This window comes from Netta rufina (genome assembly GCF_964035555.1).
Source record: "Netta rufina genome assembly, chromosome: Z".
Classification (NCBI taxonomy): domain Eukaryota; kingdom Metazoa; phylum Chordata; class Aves; order Anseriformes; family Anatidae; genus Netta; species Netta rufina.
This window is the reverse complement of record NC_140126.1, coordinates 27,171,744-27,197,347: the sequence shown is the minus strand read 5'-3', so window position 1 is coordinate 27,197,347 and position 25,604 is coordinate 27,171,744. Positions and strand designations below refer to the sequence as shown.

Genomic DNA, 25,604 nt, shown 5'->3' with positions numbered 1-25,604 from the left:
CTGCTATGAAACTGCTTTAATAGAATTTGACAGCTTCAACTGACAAGCTGAAACTTTATTCTCCTATTTTTGTTAGTGGTGTCAGCATAAATAACTGGGATTGAGACTCTCCTTATGCCAAATTCTGATCTCTCGTTGGCCTGTGGTAGATGCAAAAGGGTTTTGGCTGCTACACTGTGAGTCTGCCAAATAAGCAGTGATATCTCCATGGAGCTAGATGGCAGTGAGGACTAAGGCTGATGCTAGAGACTAAACACAGCTGTTGGGATTCTGCCATAGCTTCATGACATGTTTTTCCAATTTAATCTCCATCCCAACTGTGAGAAGACGTCTCTTCTGTCTTTTGTTTGCAGAAGTAACTAGAAACAATGGCAACCATCCATTGAAAAATTTTCGGTAATAGTCTTTACTAAAGAAGGATTCTAAACACCACACTGGAATGCATTTTGGTGGTCTCCATACTCATTAACTTCAGCTATGTATATAACTTGTAAGCTACAAATGAACTTTTCACTTAGTTACTCTGAAAGACTTTACTTGTCCCCACATCCACCTTAACAAAGAAAAAAAACAAAACACTTTAAGTAAATGAATTAAAATAGATTTTGGAGAAAGGAACACTGAGGAAACAAAAAGGAAACTGACTTCAGATTGAAAACAACTAAATGAAGGATAAAGAAACAAATACCTCTTGGGAAGCTTCTTTTTCTTTCTTCTTTGCTGCCAGATCTTTACTTCAGGTGTTGATTCAGGAGTAGGTTTTGTATGATCTATGATATATAAATCTTTGCCTTGTTTCCACAGCTGGTATCTGTCTGGTTGAAACTTCTTCACAAAAATGTCCATGGATATTGTTACCATGTCTTTCCTGCACGTGCACTGCAAGAGAATAGAGGAATGTTTAAGTGACAAGTTATGTAATGCGCCACAGTTTGCAGTAAAGAAAATCCAGAATAAAAATCCCACATGTGAAAGCCAACTTTACTTTAATCAAAACTTTTCTCTTTTCCATCTTCCTCACTTCTTCTGCAGGTAAGGAGTGTTCAACAGAAGGTGCTATCTCAACTTATGTGACATTCCAGGATTCCACACAGGTACTTATGGACACTCCATTGTTTTATTAACTCTTAAAATTAAGACCAAAAATAAATTATAGCATTTCTTCTATTAACTGTTCTTGATAATTTTAAGCATAATATGTTGAACCCAGAGACTGCATGTATCTTCAGCAGAATCATAATTTTCTTAAAATTATGCATGTTGTATCCACCTGTCCCAAAGGCCTTTGCAGGCATTTATAGAGTTCTCACTTTTATACTTCTTATCAAAAGAAATTTGACAAGCAGGAAATGCACACAAGTACCAAAGCAAGTTTCAGTTTTATTCAGGTTTTCCTACAAAGAGAAAAGGACAAACAAGAGAGGGGAGTAGACACTTTGGAACATTATGTTTTACAGCCCTGAGGAGTGTTATGAACCTGTAATCTGCCTTTCTGTGCAATGTCCACCCTAAAATCTCATGCGGGACTTCCATCATCAACTTTGTTTTCATCCCTGACCAAACTATTTTTATACTGCTTTCCTTTACAAATTCTGCACATGAGTGGCATATTCTAGAGTAACTGAGTTAACACTGAACAATGATTGTGAAAATCCATAGGATTCTTCATGGAAATACTGTAAATGCTAACAGATTGTGAGGAATGTTTTAACAATTCGTGTCCATAAAGAACAATTCTGTTTGAAATGTTTGAATCCTGTCTGCCTCTGGGCCCTGCACTGGCAATTCAATGCTTGAACCACAGCTGCAGTGTGTCCCAGTCTCCCCCTCATTCCTCATTCTAGCCAATTTATCACTTCTTAAATTTATGAACCTGTTTGCTTTTGTTATTCTGGACTTCTATTTCTAACACTGCTATAGATGTGTCTGTGAATGGCTGGGGAAGAATGTTTTAATTACCCGTGTGTCTGGGAGTTTCAGAACAACTGATAACAACTAGTGACTGTTATGGGATACTATGTGGATCTTTGGTATCTGGTTAGGGGGGGGCCGAGAAAGAAGCTGAAAAGCGGCTGGGAGACAAGATTTGAAGAAGGTGTTTTGAAGAAGGTGTTCTGTAAACTTGGGATGGTGCCCAGTAAGTACAAAAGGGGAAGAGGAAGACTGCGAGCCTTCAGCATGGAAGACCCCCAGAGACCCCCAGAAGAGACCCCAGAGGAGACTGCGCATGCTCCAGTAGGAAGGACTGCACCCCGGAAGCTAATTTTAATAATCTATTTTTTTAGAAGTAGTAATGAATATGTATTAGTCTAGGAGCATAAAAATCAGCTGCTTGATGTAACTGGTGTGCGTCCTGGTGGAGCGGAGACTCCCGGTGCACCCAGCGCTGTTTGCTTACCTCTATTCCTTTATATTCTTTCAATAAATCCTATTTTTTTATTTAATCCTAATTTGAATCCTGAGCCATTTATAACAAGATGATTTTAAAACTAAAGTTACTGTACCTAATACTCCAAAATACCTGCTTATTAGGAGACTGCAATAAATAAAACAATATGCCTGTGGTAGGTAAACTATTCAGATTAAAAGCAAATTGACTGGCTAAAAAAAGAGATTCTTAAGTGGAAAAACGTTTAAAAAACTTAGTGCTTTAGCTAAATGACTCTGTTAAGGGGCAAAACTGAGATGATGTTTTATTTCAGGTAAACAGGTATATACAAAAAAATGGTAAATGCATATGTCTGCCATAGTTGGTTTAAAAGGGGTGATAAAACAAGGAGGGTGTTTACTCATAGAAAAATTGAAACACTTGTGACTGAATGCTAGCATTCGATAGAATGGTTGCTTTCCGTGTGCTAGATGCAAATTCCTTTGCCTGCTCTTTCCTCCTACCATTTCTGATCTACCCTTCTTCCACTCCGAAAGTATAAGCAGTAAAATGTACACAAGGAATCTGAGAATTATTAAATTGCTTGCTTCATTTTCAGTATCTTCAAAAAAAGGTTAAATAGGAAAACATGAAGGCAAAAGCTAGATCAGCACTGAAATAATACAGTAATGACTTCATGGAAAGTCGCTGCAAACACAGTCAGTAAAAATAACAAATTTCAGCCACCACAAGGAATTATTTTTTATTTAACGTCATATGAGGCCCAATCTCCAGGTAGAACAATTTTATTGACCAACCTTCTAATCTTAAGCGTGCAAGTAAACTTACTATTTCATTATTTGAAACTTATGCCAAAGGGATATTGTCTTCTTTCTTCAGAAGGTAATTTCGTTCTTCTTTCTGACTTTGGAATACTTTATTATTATTATTATTATTATTAAATGCATAGTTCCATGGCACATTTCTGAATTTACATGATGTTCATTACATATGCATTAATGATGTTTATTATGTATGACATTTTCCACTGGATGGTTTCCTCCACATTTTGAACTCAAAATGGAGTGAGTTTCCAAACAACGATGCCTAAAGTCTCCAGGGGCACAAAATGAGATGAGGTATGCCATATCCATATTTGATGCTACCATCACAGCTTCATTCCACACATCTCCAATCATACCCTACCTGACTATGGTAATCAGAACAAATCACAGCACTGTCCCAATGAATTTTACCACTACTGCAGTAACGTATGTAGGGACTCACACAACTATTGTGAAGCCCTGTGCCAATCTCAAAAGCTAGCATCAAAACCCTACTTCAAAAGATGTCAGAAGAAAACTTTCTCAACTCCTCTGACTACATACAGATATCAGAACTACACAGCAACCTGATTTTTGCTGTAAAGGCAGAGTTACTACCACTGCAATAGACATGGTTTTAGCAGAATCTGACATCAGTTTAAAATTACATTTTATTTAATTCATATGTTTACAATTTTACTGTTAATTAAGTCCTACATTCACCTAACAAGAAGGCTGTAGTAACTCATCCGAATGCCAACAGTTTTTCCTAATACTACCCTCTAATGGAAGAATGAGTAGAAAGAAGAAAAAAAAATGAAGTTGTAGCTTTAAGAAGCTGCATCTTATGACAGTTTTTAACCAAGAGTATCTGCCTAGAATATTCTTTTTTCAAAAAACTTGTATACATGTACATATACACACATTCTGCAAAAAGACTTAACATTATTTGAAACACAGTCTCATTCATAAAGTACCCCAATCAGTCACAATGAGCAGTAACAGGAAAGGAATTGAGATATCTGGACAGTGGAAAGATGCAGATACAGTCCACTATATTATTTTTCACTTTTAAAGATAGAATTTGTAACATAGGACAAGAGATACTCCGTTTTCTCTTTATTTACGCATAAAATCCTTTCAATTTCAAGACAAAATTTCTACACACAGATTAGAAATGTTTTGTTAAGTAGAAATTAAAAGGATTACTGGTTTTGCTGTTAGACATCAAGGCTTCTCGCAGTCTGGAAAAAAAAAAAAAGCTATCGTTTAAGTCAAAAGAAAAAAAAACATCAAGAAAAAATACATTCTATGATGTATTCTGTGATTCTACGATAATAACATATGAAAAGACTTAAAATAAATTATGTCCAAATGACGCATAGAATTTCTGTCTTTCAGTAAGGTTTGATTAATTTCCACCAGTTTCTAACAGTATTACTGCAATTGATTTAAAAAGAGCAATCAGATACTAGGAATACCATTGATTTTTTATAGAAGTTTTTAAACTTCTAAAAACACATACCTCCGAGTAAAAAATTAAAGAGAAGTGGCTATCATGCTCAACTCTACTATTGCTAGCCTGAAAATACAGGAAACACAGAAAACAACCTTCTAGGCACTAAAAGCTGTAAATATTTGGAGGTATCATATTATCATATTACCCAGTGAAAGCAGTTACGATCTGAAAACTATTTCTGCTATTTTTCCCTAAATTATGTCAGGAGAAAAAAATTAAAAAAAAAAAAGAAAAAACGGTGGCTTTGCTAAATAATTTGGAGGAGTGTTTCTTGGGTTCTTCTTGAGGGGGCAACATTCTTTTCTCATGTCTCATTTGACTGACTTAGAGCTGACAGTTACATGGCTTCCTGCTTCAGAGACAAAAAGGTGAGTGAAAGCTTCTCTCTCCAAAGCAAAACTAAATGTCATTCTGATGGAGAAGTCTCTAGGGACACAGGCACAGGGACATGCCACTAAAACACTCACTATAGTACGTTAACGGATGACAATTTTAGGAACATGTAATATTTTTAAGAGTAAATGTGAAATCAAAGTTGCTAGACTAGTAAAATCATACAATCAGAAAAAAATAGAAAAAAAATACAAGTCATTATTTCTGTAAAATAACAAAAAGAACAATAATCCACCCCAGTAAGCGCACAAATGTAATTTGTCCCAGGCCACTGTCTACCAGTGTAAGTGCTATAGGAGTTATCTCCATCATTTGGCAGCTGTTTGGTGGCAGATTCACAAGAGAATGACAAAATGAATAAGTTTAGAACATCCTGGTCAAGACTGAAATGCATTGATAGAAGTGAGAGATCATCAGTATAACTAACACAGCCCTTCCTGTAGATCCACTATTATTCACCGATAATGTATGATCACTACACAAAAAACGCACGTAACATGCAGTTATGTTGGTTCAGATCCCATTCTATTCAATGCAAGGAGTTATTTTCTATATTCAGTATAATCAGTCTGATATATATTCTTCAATCAAAGATTAGTATGACAATCAGAGAAATTAAGGGACTAGAACCCTCTCTCAGTCTTTTGGCCTTACAATTAACATCTCCACCATAATCATTAATATTATTATTATTTATTCTCTCATAAAGACACAGCTTGGAGGTAAGCAATTCAAATGACTCTTATTAGTAACTGCACACACTGAATTGGAAGAAAAATGTATCAGCACCGTAACTAAATGGTATAACCAGACACGATATATATTTGTAATGAGTATAAATTACCTTGGAGAGACATGCTCAGCCAAAGTATTTTTTTTTTTCCAAATAAATGTTATTTGTGAATGGAAAAAGAGTAACTTTTGTATTTAAAAAATTAAGTTCTTCTTATTTGGGGCTCTAATGCAGACAATTTGAAATGAATACACCAAGCTTATAGATTTTTATGCATATTTAACACAGAATCAAACACCTTTTAAAATAGGGGGATTTTTCCCCTAACTGTTCTTACTAAGATAATAGCAGGATTCGTGTTTTGACCAGCAGTATTTTGACTTACTAACATCTACACTAGTACCTCAAAAAAAGCTCTTAAAACATTTTTTGTCATTAAGAATCAAGTACACATCTTAAGGGTCTAATACTCTTCCATTAATATTAAACTCTCTCAAACAGAACCACATGGGATTTTTTAAACTATCAAAAATACGGTGCGCTCTCCAGGAAGTCGGTACACACCCAGACCGACTACCCGTTAAAAAATGCCACAGTTCAGGTCACCGGATGCAAAGAGTGTCTGAGCCTGTTGCTGCCATCGGCGGGAGGCAGAGAAACTGTGTGCGTGAGGTGCGAGCAGGTGGATGACCTGGTCCGCATGGTGGCGGAGCTCAAGGAGGAGGTGGAGAGGTTGAGGGCCATCAGGGAGTGTGAGCGAGAGATAGACTTGTGGAGTAACTCCCTGCAGGGCCTCAAGGGGAGGTACCGAGGTGAGACTCCTCAAATGGGGGTGGACCCCCTGCCCTGTAACCATCGGGCAGAGGGAGGGGATCTGGGAGTTGAGGAGGAATGGAGACAGGTCCCTGCTCGACATTGCAGGCGACGCCCTCCCCTTCCAGCCCCGCATTCCCAGGTGCCCTTACACAACAGGTTTGAGGCCCTGGAGCTCGACAGACCAGTAGCTGAGGAAGAGGTAGCAAGTGTTCCCAGGAGGATGCCTAGGGTGAGGAGGTCGACTCCACGCCTCAGGACTGCCTCCATCAAGAAAGACAGGAGGGTTATTGTTGTTGGAGACTCTATTCTTAGGGGAACAGAGGGCCCTATTTGTCGGCCTGACCCTACCCGTAGGGAAGTCTGCTGCCTCCCTGGGGCCAGGGTCAGGGACGTTGCCAGGAAGCTTCCCAACCTGGTACGCCCCTCTGACTATTACCCTCTTTTGATAGTCCAGGCTGGCAGTGATGACATTGAAGAGAGAAGCCTCAAGGCTATCAAAAGAGACTTTAGGGGGCTGGGTCGGTTAGTGGATGGAGTGGGAGTGCAGGTAGTGTTTTCGTCCATCCCTACGGTGGCAGGGAGGGGTTCAGAGAGGACACGGAAAGCCCACCTGTTAAACACGTGGCTCCAGGGCTGGTGCCAACGCAGAAATCTTGTTTTTTTTGATCATGGGGCACTTTACTCAGCACCTGGCCTGATGGCCGCAGATGGGTCCCTGTCTTTTAGGGGAAAAAGGATCCTGGGCCAGGAGCTGGCAGGGCTCATTGAGAGGGCTTTAAACTAGGTAGGAAGGGGGATGGGGCTGAAGCAAGGATTGTTGGGGCTGTGCAGGGGGGAACAATGGTAAGGCCGGAGGATAAGGCAATGGCCCAGCTGAAGTGCATCTACACCAGCGCACGCAGCATGGGTAACAAACAGGAGGAGCTGGAAGCCATCGTGCAGCAGGCAGGCTACGACTTGGTTGCCATCACGGAGATGTGGTGGGACCAGTCTCATGACTGGAGTACTGCAATGCCTGGCTATAAGCTCTTTAGAAGGGACAGGCAGCACAGAAGGGGTGGTGGTGTGGCTCTCTATATTAGAGAGTCTTTCGAGGTTGTAGAACTCAAGGCTGGGAATGACAAGGTCGAGTCCCTTTGGGTTAGGATCGGCAGGGACAACAAGGCTAGCGTCCTGGTCAGGGTCTGTTATAGACCACCAAACCAGGACGAGGAGATAGATGAGGAGTTCTACAGGCAGCTGACAGAAGTTGCGAAATCGTCAGCTCTTGTACTCGTGGAGGACTTAAACTCCCCTGACATATCCTGGAAGCACAACACAGCCCTGAGAAAGCAGTCTAGGAGGTTTCTGGAGAGCGTGGAAGATAGCTTCCTGACGCAGCTGGTTAGTGAACCTACCAGGGGTGGTGCCCCGCTAGACCTTCTCTTCACAAACAGAGAAGGACTGGTGGAGGATGTGATTGTCGGGAGCTGTCTTGGGTAGAGTGACCACGAAATGGTAGAGTTCACTATTCTCGGCGAGGCCAGGAAGGGGACCAGTAAAACCGCTGTATTGGACTTTCGGAGGGCTGACTTTGAGCTGCTCAGGACACTAGTTGGTGGAGTCCCTTGGGAGGGGGTTCTGAAGGGCAGAGGGGTCCAGGAAGGCTGGGCGCTCTTCAAGAGGGAAATCTTAATGGTGCAGGAACGGTCTGTCCCCACCTGCCCAAAGACGAGCTGGCGGGGAAGAAGACCAGCCTGGCTCAACAGAGAATTGTGGCTTGAGCTTAGGAGAAAAAAGAGGGTTTATAATCTTTGGAAAAGTGGGCAGGCCACTAGGGAGGACTATAAGGATGTAGCGAGGCTGTGCAGGGACAAAATTACAAAGGCCAAAGCTCATCTGGAGCTCAATCTGGCTACTGCCGTTAAAGATAACAAAAAACGTTTCTATAAATACATCAACACAAAAAGGAGGACTAAGGAGAATCTCCATCCTTTACTGGATGCGGGGGGAAACTTAGTTACAAGAGATGAGGAAAAGGCGGAGGTGCTCAATGCCTTCTTTGCCTCAGTCTTTAGCGGCAATACCAGTTGTTCTCTGGATACTCAGTACCCTGAGCTGGTGGAAGGGGATGGGGAGCAGGATGTGGCCCTCACTATCCACGAAGAACTGGCTGGTGACCTGGTATGGCACTTGGATGTGCACAAGTCGATGGGGCCGGATGGGATCCACCCAAGGGTACTGAGAGAACTGGCAGAGGAGCTGGCCAAGCCACTATCCATCATTTATCAGCAGTCCTGGCGATCGGGGGAGGTCCCAGTTGACTGGCGGCTAGCAAATGTGACGCCCATCTACAAGAAGGGCCGGAGGGCAGACCCGGGAAACTACAGGCCTGTCAGTTTGACCTCAGTGCCAGGGAAGCTCATGGAGCAGATCCTCCTGAGAGTCATCATGCAGCACTTGCAGGGCAAGCAGGCGATCAGGCCTAGTCAGCATGGGTTTATGAAAGGCAGATCCTGCTTGACGAACCTGATCTCCTTCTATGACAAAGTGACGCGCTGGGTGGATGAGGGAAAGGCTGTGGATGTGGTCTACCTTGACTTCAGCAAGGCTTTTGACACTGTCTCCCGCAGCATTCTCCTCAAGAAACTGGCTGCTCTTGGCTTGGACTGGCGCACGCTTCGTTGGGTTAGAAACTGGCTGGATAGCCGGGCCCAAAGAGTCTTGGTGAATGGAGTCAAGTCCAGTTGGAGGCCAGTCACTAGTGGCGTCCCCCAGGGCTCGGTGCTGGGGCCGGTCGTCTTTAATATCTTCATCGATGATCTGGATGAGGGCATTGAGTGCACCCTCAGTAAGTTTGCAGATGACACCAAGTTAGGTGCGTGTGTCGATCTGCTTGAGGGTAGGAAAGCTCTGCAGGAGGATCTGGATAGGCTGCACCGATGGGCTGAGGTCAACTGCATGAAGTTTAACAAGGCCAAGTGCCGGGTCCTGCACCTGGGGCGCAATAATCTCAAGCAGAGCTACAGGCTGGGAGATGAGTGGTTGGAGAGCTGCCAGGCAGAGAAGGACCTGGGAGTGATGGTGGATAGTCAGCTGAATATGAGCCAGCAGTGTGCTCAGGTGGCCAAGAAGGCCAACAGCATCCTGGCTTGTATCAGAAACAGTGTGACCAGCAGGGCTAGGGAGGTGATCGTCCCCCTGTACTCAGCTCTGGTGAGGCCGCACCTCGAGTACTGTGTTCAGTTTTGGGCCCCTCGCTACAAGAAGGACATGGAGGTGCTTGAGCGGGTGCAGAGAAGGGCGACGAAGCTGGTGAGGGGCCTGGAGAACAAGTCCTACGAGGAGCGGCTGAGGGAGCTGGGCTTGTTCAGCCTGGAGAAGAGGAGGCTCAGGGGCAACCTTATCGCTCTCTATAGGTACCTCAAGGGAGGCTGTAGCGAGGTGATGGTTGGTCTGTTCTCCCACGTGCCTGGTGACAAGATGAGGGGGAATGGGCTTAAGTTGAGCCAGGGGAGTTTTAGGTTAGATGTTAGGAAGAACTTCTTTACTGAAAGGGTTGTGAGGCATTGGAACAGGCTGCCCAGGGAAGTGGTGGAGTCACCATTCCTGGAAGTCTTCAAAAGACGTTTAGATGTAGAGCTTAGGGATATGGTTTAGTGGGGACTGTTAGTGTTAGGTCAGAGGTTGGACTCGATGATCTTGAGGTCTCTTCCAACCTCGAAATTCTGTGATTCTGTGATTCTGTGAAATATTAATGCTGTAGAGGTTATATTTTACTGCAGCAGAAAGTAAATAGACAATTTATATCATTTGACTAGAAGAAGGTGAGGTGTGTTATAATATTTAACACATTAAGCTTAAGTAGCTGGAAGTTGCTGAACATTGCACTGTAACATTTCATACTTAGTGTAGCATTTTCTTAGTTAAAATGTGATTTTCATTACAACTGAAATCTACTTTATTTAAAATTCACACAAGGTATTAATTTAAAGAACGATAACTCATTCTTAGGCTAGATTTATTCCTTTACTTTGTGTAATCCTTTCAGGAAAAAAAAAAATACATATCTATATATAGATATATAGATATAGATAGATCTGTATATATAGAGAGATAGATCTATAGATATATAGATCTATATATATATACATATACACACATGTATATATATATATATACACATAGTATATAGATAGATAGATAGATAGATAGATAGATAGATAGATAGATAGATAGAGATCTATACAGATATATATATAAAAAGTGCTGTAATTTGAATGCTGTAGGTAAAATCTTATTCTATATACCGGGGGGACAACACCTCTGAGAATAATAGTCAAGAGAAATCAAGAAAAATTCTCTTCTTCATAAAAGGAGAATGGATATCTACAAATCATGTAACAAACTAACACATAAGCAGAATGAGGAAAGTAACCTTTATATCCTATATAAATCCCAATCCAAAAACATACTCTGAAAATAGTCTAATCGAGGTATTTCTCGCATCACAATTTTTTCACATACTTTTCTAAAGTGTTTATAATGATTAAAGCTTTCTTCAAGGTACATATGCAACAATGTATTTGTTAGATACATTTTCTTGAATTTATATTCATCTTCCCATCTCAACTTCAGCTGCACTTCTAACAGACTCTTTCACCTCCTGTAAGCTACTCATCTTGCAGTACCTTAAATGAATAATGTTCCAAAAAACGTATAAATGATATTTTGATAAACTTCAGTTTACTGGTGCTGCAACTAGAGCTGCTTCCTGTGGACCACCTGTATACATAGAACAAGTGCTGGACAGGTATTGCTTGTTTGGAAGACTGCATTTAATAAATCCTAGTAGCGATTGTTCGGTGCTGTAGAACCAGTCGGTGATATGTTTTCACACCGACCTTCTGGCAACTTTTAGGCACCACTGCAGAAACCTTTGGTATCAGTTAGCCATCTGTGCAAACTGCGATAAAGCAAACCATCCTTGGTTAAGTAACAGGGAATATGCTCAGTTCTGTGTCACATCCAGTCATCAACAAAAATACAAATTCAAATCACTACTCTCTCTAAGTTTATTTTTATACATTCCATGATGATTTAGGTAAATAAGAGAACAAAATATTTCTAATAAAATCATCATTTGTATTCATTTATGCATTAGTAAACAACCTGCAATATTTTAAAAAGAGTTCAGTATTTAAATAGTGCATTACAAACTATGCTTTTTTCTTGATTCCTATTTCCAATTTATTTTCCACTTATACATAATGCCACCTACACACTCCTACACACACACACACAAAAACCAACTAATATTAAAAATATAAAAAACATAGAATTGATTCCACTGGTGTCAGAAGCCATTGCAAAAATACATCAGTTTTCCTCCATAGTATCAGCATTCCACTGAAGCCCTGACAACAGAAAGACTGCCAGGAAACCACTGAAGGAAGTCTATCTCTTTTTAAAAGCCCCACCTCACCACCTCCTAGTCCTCCTTTTTGCTTGTCTTACCTGCCACTACTGCCCTTCTAATGATACTCCTTCTTAGCTTTCATAACCCAGAAATGACTAAATAAAGTATGAGTTAGGCATGCAGATGAGATGACCAATGAAACTCAAAAGGGAAGTTAAACACCAGCCTGTGATCCGAGGCACTTGCTGAAGATAGGTGTAAGGTGAGGACAAAGATATTTCTACATACAGAAAGAGGAGGGAAGGAGGTTTATATAATTATAGCTTCAGTAATTGTACAGGCTATCTGTAACTCTACTTTCAAGTTGTCATCCAGAACAACAGATTAACATACAGGCCAGCATTCTTACTTTTTGAGTTTTTACACACACCTATCTAATTTTCTGGGGACAAAAGAAGGATTCTTGCAGTACTGTTATGTTGGGTGCAGTGAAAACTAAGCATCATTACCAACAAGGTTCAACCCTTTCAAGTACAACTAAAACAGCGGAATGATGCCTGTTCAAGGTTCTCTGCTGTTGTGTTTTGTTTTCTTTTAAACATAGGGGAAATGCAATCAAGCTTCCACAACTATACTACCTTTGTGTTTCTTATTAATGTAAATCCTTTACTACTATATTTCCTGACTCCACTCTTGGAAGATTTACTCATTAGCTTTTTATTCTGTATTTTCAAAATTATTATCCTCTCTTTGTAAGATTCACTTCTCTGTCCATTCCCAACGCCTACAGAAACCCTTTGCCTGAAGTCTCCCTCTGCTGTGTGTCACTGCCCATCCTTCTCTTACTCTGTACTGTTTCCTTTCCTTTTACATTTGGAATATGTTTCCTCAGATCCAGAAGATAAAGGCTACTAACCACTAACTTAAACTACCCCACAATGTCTGTATTTTAAACAGGAAGAATTCTGACCCATTGAAGATAAAAATTACTGCAAATAATTAGCTTATATCTGTAGAAGACCAGAATTATACAAAATACCTCTTTACATATGAACACAGTCCGTGCAATATTATTTACATACTATACATTGCATTATAAACAAAAAACTGTATTTGTGGGGTAGCTAAAGCAGGTGCACTACAATGTTGTTTCCAATCTTCATTATACAAATTTGACAGACATGATCACAGAATCACAGAATGGTTTGGGTTGGAAGGGTCCTTAAAGACCAGTTCCAATCCCCCTGCCAGGGGCAAAGATGCCACCCACTAGATCAGGTTGTCCAGGGCCCCATCCAACCTGGCCATGGCTACCTCCAGGTATGGGATGTCCACAATTTCTCTGGGCAATCCATTATCATGAATTTATGTTCAGAAAATTTACTACTATCATGTATAAAAAAGGAATACCCAAATGACCCATGCACAGAAATTCTTAACACTTAGATATATATAATATGTATACATATACTACAAGAAAGAAGGAGAAGGACTCTTTGTCAGGGAGTACAGTGATAGGACAAGGAATAACGGCTTTAAACTAAAAAAAAAAAGGTAGATTTAGATTAGATATTAAGACCAAATTCCTCACTTTGAGCAACCTGGTCTGGTGGGAGGTGTCCCTCCCCTCTGATTCTGTGATTCTATATCCTTAGCTCTGTAGTTACAGCAAAGCAAGAGTCATAACACACTGTATGTAAGAAGTCAGTAAAATAGTAAATCTAGTAATTAAGTGCTCTATTCCCAATAAACTCTAAAGAAAATTGATTCTTTATCAATTCCACCTGGGGAAACACTCAGATTAGTACTCCACATATTGCATATTTGAGGGAGGTCTGAGAAGACTGACACATATATGCACCTGACATTAGTATACAAGCCAGGGAATAATAATAACTTTTCCTGCTATCCTAGGGGGCTGTTTATTGGCTAAAATAAACTGTTACCTCCACTGGATGGTTTAAGACCATTTCCTAACACAATTAATATATCTGTATATGACTATTATGTATATGACTAGTTGTTCCAGTAAGTCAAATTTTGTCTGGAATTTCAGATTATTTTTTTTAAATCATTTTAAGATTTGACAATATTTGAAGATACACAGTAATATAAACAGATGAGTATTTTTAACAGCAATTCAAATTTTACAGAGCTCCAGAACTACCTGCCACTATGAATAATTATAGTTGCATGTACATCTGACAACGTTCACAGGCAGATCACATTGAAAATTAAAGGCAAAGACTCATCTAAAGCCGTAACACTTTTCGACATTCAACAATGTTGCTTCTGAAGCACAACACAAAAAAATAGGGTAGATGACTCTCTCTTATATTAATAAAAACATATATTTTTTTAAGTTTAGAAAGCAACTTTTACCTAAACATTTTAAAGATGTTCTAACATGTCATAATAAAGATACGTCTTCTCAGATTTCACCTATTAGCATCTAGAATACTGTATTAAGAGATGTTTAAAACAGCAAATTAATTACTGTTAAATCACAGTACATAGTGATTTCTGCCAGGAGGAAGGAGAAGACAGCAATGAAATTCCTATTAGAGAGAATAGCTGTGGTCACGTCTGACATGAAGCATGTAAAGCACCATTATATTCATTAAGTTTCTCTAAGGTAAATAATAAATAGCTGCGATAGCTTGGCTCTGTTTTTCAAGATTAGATTCCTCAAATCTGTTAGACATACGTTTTGCAGCATCTGTAAATGCTGAGTCAAATAGCAGGCTGAGTAAAACACTGATTCATTTAAATATCAATAACTGCTCTCTCTTATCAGAGAAAATAAGAACTACAAGAATTAACACCTAACACAGATTTACTCTAGACTGCCAATCTACTGAATCATTTTTTTAGCCAATATGATTCTTAAATTGAGATTATGTCTAAAAAAAAAAAAAAGGAAAAAAAAAATTTGTACTCCTGCACAGCAGAACAACATTTAGCAAACCTATATGCCTTCCAAAAGATAATGAAGAAATCTGCAGTTCCACGCACCATCCAGCAATTCCAGAATGCTTTGCAAATATTAATGTTTCTTCCTGACAATAAAAAAATAAACCAGAATACAGACAGGCTTGTTTGTCAAGGTCACGTGGCAAGCCACAGTTAGAACTGAGACTTGAATATATTTTATTTTCAGTTCCCAGCTCCAAATGGTGTATTTTATTTCTAAACTGAAGAGAGGAAAAGAGAATGATTTTCCCATGTGTCTTAAAAACACATTTATTTCAATGCTCTCCATAACAATCCCAATTCTATCAGAGAGAGCAGAAAGAAAAGAGGGCACAAAAACATTAATGAAAAAAGATAATGATATGATCCTACCATGTATTGGAATAGGTAGTAAAATAAAATTCAAATAATTTCCAGTGATCTGTTATCTATGTAGCTTACCTCTTAATAAAAGATGCTAAGGAAAAAAATAGTAGATATCCTGCATTCTATCATTGTTTACATCCATACCAATTAAACAATAGAGCATTGTGACTATTGTGATTAAAAGAAAAAAAGCAAAAATAAAAAGAAATCCTGTCAGAAACAATGCAAACAAAAAGCATCCAATTAGAACAAACCTCTATACATGCAGTGTAGCCTTAAAGAATTGTCCTTTAAGCATCATTGCAAACAGCTAGCTACCTTCAAATCTTTTAAAGTCAGAAGAGTTAATGGCTGAATTAATTGTGCATTAAATGGTGTCCTAAGTAACTTCTAGGTTGTATTTGCGTTGGTTTTAGCATCTCTACATGCCATATGAGCATTTTTCCACAAAAATCCCTACTAGAAGTCTAAACCTAATCAATGATTAGATACGCAGGCAATGATCTTTCTAGCTCACTACTCATCATTAATTTGTTCTCAGTATTAGTTTTTCAATGTCATGAAAACTTCCTTTCAGCGCTACCACGAGTTAAAGAATAAGAGAAGAATATTTTGGTTGATCAACTATGCAGGAAGGATTTGTTATACATCAAACAGAAACAGAATTACTAAGTAAGAAGGTATTATTTGTGGCTACAGCTTCAGTTTAATCTGGCACACAAAAATTCATACTTCGTGGCATTGCATTGCACAGCTTTCAAGTAAGGACAGATGACAAAGTTTTCAGGTATTAAAAGTCTGATGAATATGGTATTTTTAGTGGTTCTGTTCTATTGATTGGGCTCTAACAACTCAAACACCGTAGCAATAACAAAAATCTTATTTAACAATGGCATGTCATAAACAAGGTTGCCTAGTATCTTCTAATTAATACATTTCTCTTGCCACTTGAAATTCTTGAAGTAATATTGCCAGAACATGAAACAACTTACAATCTGATTACAAATAAATAAATAAATAAATAAATTGCTTCCGGATGAGAATTTATTATATAGATAGATATATATTGTATTTAAGTACTAAAACCTTCATTTCTAACAAAAACAGCTTTGATCCTGCAAAAACAAAATTTCTTATCTTTTAGGGAATTCATCCAGCAGGCACACTTCTAGCCCACTTATCCTTGCAAACTGTGAAGCAGCACTGTAAGAAGACAATTTAGAATCTTAAATTTGTTTGAAATGTCCCCTCAGGCACAGGAACATTGATACCTGCTTCCAAATATAACCTGTTCAGTAATTGTCTTACACCAATATCTTAGAAGGCTTTTATACAATGTTTTCCTTTTCCCCCTACCTTATTAAAGTTTAAAAAAAATAAAGTCTTCTTTTCAAGGACAATCAGGGCACCCTCCATAAACAGAACATTTCAGAACATTTTTTTTTTCCACTTGAAACAATATGGCTGAGATTGAAGTTGTGTTAACACATTGAAAACAGAGAATTTGTGACACTGGTTGTCTGGGTTTGGAAAAGTAAGCAAGGAGGTAGACATAAAATGACACCAAGGCAGAAATAGCAGAACCTTCTCTGACTTTCTCCTCTAATACATACAAGCTGTATGGAAAGACCATCAAATTTTTTCTATTCAGACACCGACATGTTCTTCACACAAAACATCTTGCAGGCGTATGAACCACACTCCTCAAATCCTAGAAGGGTACTCAACTGGCAAGTTGAGCAACATTCAACTATTCAAATTACTCAAATATACAACTTGCAAAAATGTAAGAGCCAAATGAGAGTATCACATATTTTACCTGCCACAACGCAGAAAGAGTAGCTGAACCAAAGGAAAACTCACTGCATGAAGTACGCATTCAAAATAGGGTTAAATAACCCCTAGACATTTTTGGAAGAAACTGAATATGTTTCTGTTGACTAAAACTGTCATACAGGAAAAAGAAAAAAAAAAAAAAAAACAAAAACAAAAACAAAAAAACACACACACACAGAAAAAAAAAACAACACTCACTGATGTGAAACAAAGACCCTTCTAGCAAGTACTAGCTTATCAACAAATACATCATTGTCATTAAAGATCCTGGAGAAACATCTGCCAATAGTCATGGAAAACTGAACCCCTTCCTGGAAAATATGAGTTACCAAAACAAAACAAACAAACAAAAAATAGATAAACAGAAAGGCTCAGTGTAAACAGAGATCGAATTCAATTTAAACTCCTAAAATAAATAAAAATAAATAAAAATTCAAAGCCAAGAGAATTCCCTTCCACTAAAGCAAAGACAGAAATTAAGGCATAGTGATCTGGACAATATAAGGTTTTGTGGCTTACAGTTTCTAAAAGAATGATAATCAAACGAAGGACTTGACAGAATATGATGACTAACATTCCTCTTGCTTCAGACAAGTAACCATGCTGTACAGTTGGGAAAATAAACTTTAGTTCACTAATCCCCAAAGTGGTTTTACTGCCCTACTGATCATGGTTAAGATGCTGACAACTATGGATATAAGACAAGAATGTTCCTTAAAAAGATCCAACAATCCCATTGCAATGGTGGTCAAGGTTTTCAGAGAATGGTAAAAATACATCTATTTAATCTGTTTACATGTTCAACAACTCATAAAAGAAAATGATTTACAGAACACTAAGTACCACCAAGCGTTACAATAGGTAAGAATGAATATGAAGCTGGTACACAGAGATCAGTGGGGAGCACTAAGAGTCATTAAATCAGAAATTGAAAGCCCTTTACTAACTATCCATATTGTTTCCCATGTCTTTGGTTCAATACATTGTATTAAGCCAGTCTGTTACAGAAGTGCTCTCAATCCATTAGCCCTCTATCTTACAAAAGCTTAATATGGGCAATATATCCAAATATCAGTATTACCTGGAATAAAAACACGGACTTTCTAATACCATATTCAGAACTATGCAAGATGGTCAAATTACTTGATTCAAGAAATGTCTGGTAGTATCAAAAACTACACAGACAACAATATTAGACAAATTTAAAAAAGAAACAAACGACAAAAAAAAAAAAAAAAGGTATTTTTCTGAGATTGACTTTGTGCTGCATTAGATAGGAATGTATTATTGCTATGCAATACTGGACTAATGTCCAGAACTAAAGAATTTCAAAACCCAGACCTGTACAACTATCCACAGAGAACAGATAAAAGAAAGTCACATGCATGCATAGTCTTTTTCCACACTCATACACACGCAGAAGATCCTCAAGTTGGGAAGTTAGTACTACCAAAGATTTGTGTGGTTGCAAAGCATGTATCATTACTGTCTTGGCTGGAAGACTACATGATTAACCTGTTTATACTAATTTATACCATCACAACTCCTCAGTGCTAACAGCTTGTGAAGACATGTTCAAAATACTACTGTCTGCATTAGTTTGCCAAGGATGATTCCTGACATGGCAAGTGTGCTTAAACTACCACCACTTTACTATGCTTTAGTATTTTTAAATTTGCAGACAATTAAATGTATGTGCTTACTGGCAAGTTTCCACAAACATTTTTGTAATATGGACGGGGCAAAAGGCTATGAAAGTGAAGATGGCAGCCTTACAATATCCTCTAGCTTGGGGTTTGACTTGGAGGAATTTAACAAAAATGTTTTTTGTTAACTGATCATTTGTAGCAAGTAGATTCAAAAGGCATCACACTATGTTATGACAATTTTGCCCTTATCACACTGTATGCTTAGTTTAGTATTTTTCCTTTTGCTTTTTATTATTCTTATTATTAAACAGAATGCAATAAAGAATATATGTCATTTTTATCATTCTTTACTTTGGATGGCTGTAGAAGATAAAAGGATCATTTAAGGTCTATATGCCTTCTTTCATAATTACTTTCTAAAGCAATCAGAACTGCCATCAGCCAATTGTTCCCTACATTTTGACAAAAGATCAGGATTCTACTCATGAGAGAATGACAATATGATGTGCTTGTTATTGTATTTTTCTGCCAAATGAATAGGAGATATTTTACCCACAATACTGCAGGGAGATAAAGAACTTTTGTAGTCACACCATCTAATATAAACTAATGAAGCTTCTATAGCTAAACCAAAAAAAATGTCCAGTTCCCTTGGCCCCAAACTTAAAATGAAGAGTTCATTAGAAGTAGCTGCTTGACGATTTTAAGATAATCAGGTAATCAGCTTTACTTCTTCATAATCAGCTCATCTGGGATATTAAATATGAATATTTTTAACTAAGGGGTTTAGGTGAGCATAAAAACAAAAATACTGTGATTCGGATGCTACCACTTCCTTAATATTTGGCTTAATCAAACAGACAAAAGACTTTATACGTGGAGTTCACATTACTGTGGATTTTACTTACAGGCCAAAAAATGTATTATTTTACTGATTTTATTCTACTCTAAAAAAATACAATTATTCCACCTAAAATAAATAAAACTGCTATTGAAATTTAAAGGCTTTAACTTCAGAGAAATATCTTGCTTACACTTCATGCAAAACAATATTATGTACATGCTTGTCACTCGGAAAAGCCTTTACAGTATGTCTGCGTTTGGCAGAGAGAGAATTGATAAGACCGAACAAATGGTCTTGTATGATATCCTGGTGGCTTTTTAATCTGTGAAAAGTCTATTAATCAGACAGAACCTGTCCAAAGAGAGAAAACGATTTCTACATCAACACTGTATTAACTTCCAACAGTCCCATACACTTCTATGAGACATTGCATCCACACTTGCAGCTAGCCTGCAATCTGTCATAAAAAACTTGGTATCAGTTCCATAGGCTGGCAGGTAGTAAAAGAAACAATCTAAGATAATTCTACCTCATTCTGACCAACTGTATTTCTGGTTTCAGAAGAACACATCTATATGCTTTATACAGTCACAAAAAAAGGGCTGTAAATATAGATGTGTAAAAGGAAATCAGTATATGCAATTTTTTTATTTATGCCTTCAAAAAATACCTTCCTATTATGATCTATTAACTGTAAAGAAGAAAACCCACATAAATACATTATCCATTCATAAGTATATTCAGAAAGAAAAACATGAACAGCAGTAGCTGTCCATTAAGATATGCAAAAGCTATTTTTTGGCTGTTTGACGCAGTAAATTGAACTGGAAAAGAACAGGTTTGAAAGTACAGAACAAAAGATCAGTAAGAAAAAGTCTTAACTGTTCTAACTGTACATGAAACATATTTGATATGGCCTCAGTATTTCAAAACTGTAATGCTATGAGCAGCACAAGCCCTACTATGCCCTTAAACTCTAAAAGGTAAGTTTCCTCTCTAAGCAGCAGACGGTTAAAACACCCCTGTTAAAGACAACTACTTTAATGTAGTAGCCAACCTAAACAATCACAATTTGTTACCCATTTCCATCAGTTTTAATAGAACTTTTTTTTGTTTACTGAATATCTAACATTTACATTCTGCATCTGTTGTGATTACGAATCCAGCTCTACAAATGCTGATGAGTTCAAGTCCAGTGCAGCATCCAAAGTTCTTGGCATTTTCATTCCACTCTGATTCAAAGGAGCTTCCCCTCTAAGTTCAAGTCTGGTATTCAAACATGAATACTCTTCATATTGCCCTCAAAGTATCATCACTCTCATTTGATTCAGGCAAAAGCTATAATTATGTTCTTGCATTAACATGATTATTCCCAAAAGTAAAGACTGATGTCAAGTTATGTATCTTGCTGATTTAGTAGCAGGACCAGCAAAAGAAATTAAACTATGAAGGGAATAAAACAGAATATGTAAATATCTTCAGTAAAGGATGGAAATGACCATGGAATTTTTATTTTTCACCTAACATTTTTCCTTATTCCCTGTTAGACATACATAAGTGCTTTAAGTTAAAATTCTAGAAAACAGCACTTAAAAAGTTTTTTGTTCAGCATGGGCCTCTGAATACTTAATAGGGTTATTTTTTATTTATATTGCATGTGATAAGACCAAATTAGATCATTAAATTTTAACATTCCATGGAGAAATGATAATGGCTTTCTGATGATGTCAGAATAGTTAGTATAAAACTTTTGCGTTTACTTTTCCAGTGTGATCAGCATCTTGTTTTATTGTGCAGATGTCACTCTACCAAATTATCAGATTGTTCCATCTTTAAGTAGGTAATTCTATGCCATATGTTTGTCTAGGAATTAAGATTCTTGTATCGGAACATACCATATTGCTCTCTCCCACTAAAATACAGTTAAAGAATTAATGCTTAATAGACACATGCAGTGAACATTAAACCTGCCTCAGGGGAGGACATGACACAGAAGGAGTAAGGTTGCTTGATGCTCTTTACAACTGTAACCAATCCTAGTCAAATGTAACTAGTAATTTAATCTCAAGGCTTGCACAATCAAGAAATCGTGACAGAGAAGATAAAGGAACAGTGAATTACAGTCTTTGATAAGTTGCCTTCAAAATTGTCTTCTGAGAAAACAAATAGTTTCTTCAGCTTCTGTTCACTTTCACTGGATGCACCATCAAAAAAAGGTGCTTTGTGAACATAAATAGATTAAGAGGAAAGTAAAACTACATTCAAGAGACACAAATGGAAAACAACTTAGGTAAAAAAAAAATTCTAAATAAAGACTGAAACATAGATTAAAAACATTGGGTTTTTAATCCAAATTGATCAGAAGCACATGTGAAATTTTTGCATTATGTGAAAAAGAGCAGCAAGGAATTTCTTAAAACAAGATGCATGCCTCTTTAAAACCAATTTTTGGGAAACATGAAATACTCATGAAATATCTCTTCCACCCTGTATGCTCTGAAAAGGCACCATGCACACTTCCATATTCTTCATTATTGCATACAAAGGAATAGAAGAAATCCATTGTATTTTTTTCTGTATTTTTGCAATTTTTTTTTGAGGATAACATTCTTCAGCAGGATGTCAACTGTCGTAAACTGCTGCAAAGCCCTATCAAACTCTTGCACTCTCAAGCACAGTATCAAGTGGAATGAAACAGATCATCTAACAAAAGAACACCAATTACCACCGCAATTTTCACAACCAACTTCTTCTGATAGGTACCTACCAAATGAGGCCAAGATTGTGAGGATTATTTCTTTTAATTTTTACTTCTTTCAGACTGATTACAAGGGGAATTGGAAAAGAAAAAGAAAAAAAAGAAAAAAGAAAAATAAGTATATTTTAAGTACTAAAGATCATCTATTTAAACATCCACCAGTTACTTTTCGTGTTTTCTAATGACAGCTTTTAGGCAGGCTGTGATTTCATTATTGTTCCATTTCTGGTGATAGTAATGAGGAATATTCCAGCTTAAAGGAACAAAAACATCAAGTGATTCTAATGACAGGAAGAACAGCAGAACCCAAAGGCACATTGCGGCTTACTAATCCAGTGGCCTTCTACAATGGAGGGACTGCAGTAGTGGACAAAGGAAGAGCTGCTGATACAGGTCATCTACCTGTACTTCTGTAAGGTCTCTAACAAAGTTCCCTGCATTCTCGCCAGGAAGTTAGACGGATATACATGTAGGTCTGATGGATGGACTGTTAGGTGAATAAAGAATTGTCATGATAGCCACATCCAACTAGTACAATAAACTATAGTAACTATAGTAAATGGTTCAATATCAAAGTGGAAACTAATAATGTGCACTGTCCATAAAGGGTCCATGCTGAGACCAATACTATTTAGCATCGTATCTTGAAATTGCATAATAGGTTGGGTTGGAAGGGACTTTAAAGATCACCTGCTTCCAACCCCCCTGCTGTAGAGAGGGACACCACACACTAGATGAGGTTACCCAGGGCTTTGCCAAACCTGGCCTTGAACACCTCCAGGGATGGGGCATCCACAGCTTCTCTGAGTATCCTGTTCCAGTGCCTCACCACTGTCACCGTGAAGAATTTCCTCCTAACATCTAATCTAAATCTCCCCTCTTTCAGTTTAAAACCATTCCACCTTGTCCTATCATTGAGTAAAAAGTAATTCTCCACTGATTTTATAAGCCCCTTTTAAGTATTGAAAGGCTGCAAAAAGGTCTCCCTGGAACCAGCTCTTTTTTAGGCTGAACATCCCCAGCTCTCTCAACCTTTCTTTACAGGAAAGGTGCTCCAGTCCCTTGATCATCTTTGTGGCCCTCCCCTGGACTTGCTTTAACAGCTCCACATCCTTCTTGTGCTGAGGGATCCAGACCTGGACGCAGAACTCTAAGCAGGGCCTCACAAGGGCAGAGAAAAGGAAGACAATCACCTCCTTCCACCTGCTGGCTACCCCTTTGTTGATGCAGCCCAGGATGCAGTTGCCTTTCTAGGCTGTAAGCACACACTGCTGTTGAGCTTCTGCCCAACAGAATGCCCAAGTCCTTCTCCTAAAGGCTGCTCTCAGTGAGTTCTTCTCCCAGTCAGGACTCCTGTCTGGGGCAACACCTTGCCCTTGGACTTGTTGAACCTTGTTAGGTTCACATGGGCCCATTTTTCAAGCTTATCCAGGTTCTCTTTGCATGGCATCCCTTCCTTCACTTCTATCAACTGCACCATTCAGCTTGGGGTCATCTGCAAACTTGATGACGCCGCACTCAATCCCACTGTCTACATCACTGGTAAGAATTATAAACAGTACCAGTCCCAGGACGGACCCATGAGGGACACCATTTGTCACTGGCCCTCCACCTGGACATAGAGCTGTCGACCACCACTCTCTGGGTGTGGCCTTCAAGCCAATTCATTTTCCACAGAGTGGTCCACCCTTGAAATCCATCCTTCTGCAATTTGGAGATCATGATGTCATATGGGACCATGTCAAATGTCACATGGGACCATGTAGATGACATCAGTCAGTTTTTCCTTGTTGACTGATGCAGTCACTCCATCACAGAAGGCCACCAGATCGGTTAGGTGTGGTTTGCCCTTGGTGTAGCTGTGTTGGCTGTCTCATATCATCTCCTTGTCTTGAATGTGCCCTGACATTGCGTAGACGTGCAGGGAAACGAGAGATATGAAAAGCCCAACTGGAAGTGAAGACTGAGAAAAAGAACTTGATGAGTACCTCAGCCTTCCCCATGTCTGCGGGTACCAGTTCTCCCTTCTTATTTTTCAGAGGGGTTACATTCTCCGTGGCCTTTCTTTTCTGGCTCATGCACATACAGAATCCCTTCATGTTTTTTCTTGTCATCTCTTGTCAAGTTCAGATCTAACCGTGCTTTCCTGATCCCATCTCTGAACATACAGACAGCATCCCTCTACTCTCCCCAGGCCATGTCTCCCTGCTTCCACTACATGTGTGTTTCCTTCTTGCGCTTCACACTGACCGGCAGGTTCTTGCTCAGCCATCCCAGTTCTCTGCTGTCCCTGCTTGCTTTCTTACAAATGGGTATGAAGGGCTCTTGTGGTCTGATAAAAATGTTCTTAAAGAGTGGCGAGCTGTTTTCATCTCGTTCATCCCTAAGGACATTGTTCCAATGAATTTTGTCCACTGTGTCTTTAAATAGGTTGAATTTTGCTCTTTGGAAGTTCAGGATCCTGACTTTGCCCTTAGCCAGGCCAATATTCATCAAAATCACAAACTCAACCAGGGCATGGTTACTGCAGCCCAGACTGCCTCCAGTCTTAACCTCTTTAATGAGTTCATCTGCATTGGTGAGCACCAGGTCGACACTTCTCCTTTGGTTGATTTGTTTAATACCTGGACGAATAAGTTATCCTCAATGGACTCTAGGTGTCTCCTGGACTCCTTACAGCCTGCTGTGTAGCTTTTCCAGCAGACGTCTGGGTGGTTGAAGTCCCCCATCAGGACGAGAGTGTGCGAGCGTAACACTTCTGGTAGCTGAAGCAAGAAGACCTCACTAACAGGCTCCCCTTGATCAGGCGGCCTGTAGTAGACCCCAACCACAAGGTGCCCTTTAATGATCCAGTCCCGAACTTTTAGCCACAAATATCTTCATCAATGACACAGACAGCGGGATTGAGTGCACCCTCAGTAAGTTTTTACCACCCACGTGTGGGTGCCCCATCATTGGATGGGTTCAAGGTCAGGATGAATAAAGTTTTGAGCAACCTGATCTAGTTCAAGATGTCTAGATGTCTGCCAATAACATGCAAGACGGGAGGTGTTAGACTAGAAGACTTTTGAGGGTCCTTCCCAACCCAAACCATCCCATTATACACTGGCTCCGTAATTTCTGTTGC

General features: G+C 38.8%; 1 protein-coding gene across 5 annotated transcripts in view; it reads right to left on the bottom strand.

The window, feature by feature from the left end:
* The window catches only part of KDM4C (lysine demethylase 4C), a 286,545-nt gene that overhangs the window by 140,401 nt on the left and 120,540 nt on the right, over nt 1–25,604 (bottom strand). For all 5 annotated transcript variants that reach the window (XR_014619288.1, XM_084304804.1, XM_084304806.1 and 2 more), the window contains exon 9: nt 689–879. Coding sequence is in view for 4 of the 5 variants with exons in the window: in XM_084304804.1 (XP_084160930.1) it covers nt 689–879 (191 nt within the window). In the remaining variant the exon portion in view is untranslated. The remainder of the gene's footprint in view (nt 1–688; nt 880–25,604) is intronic.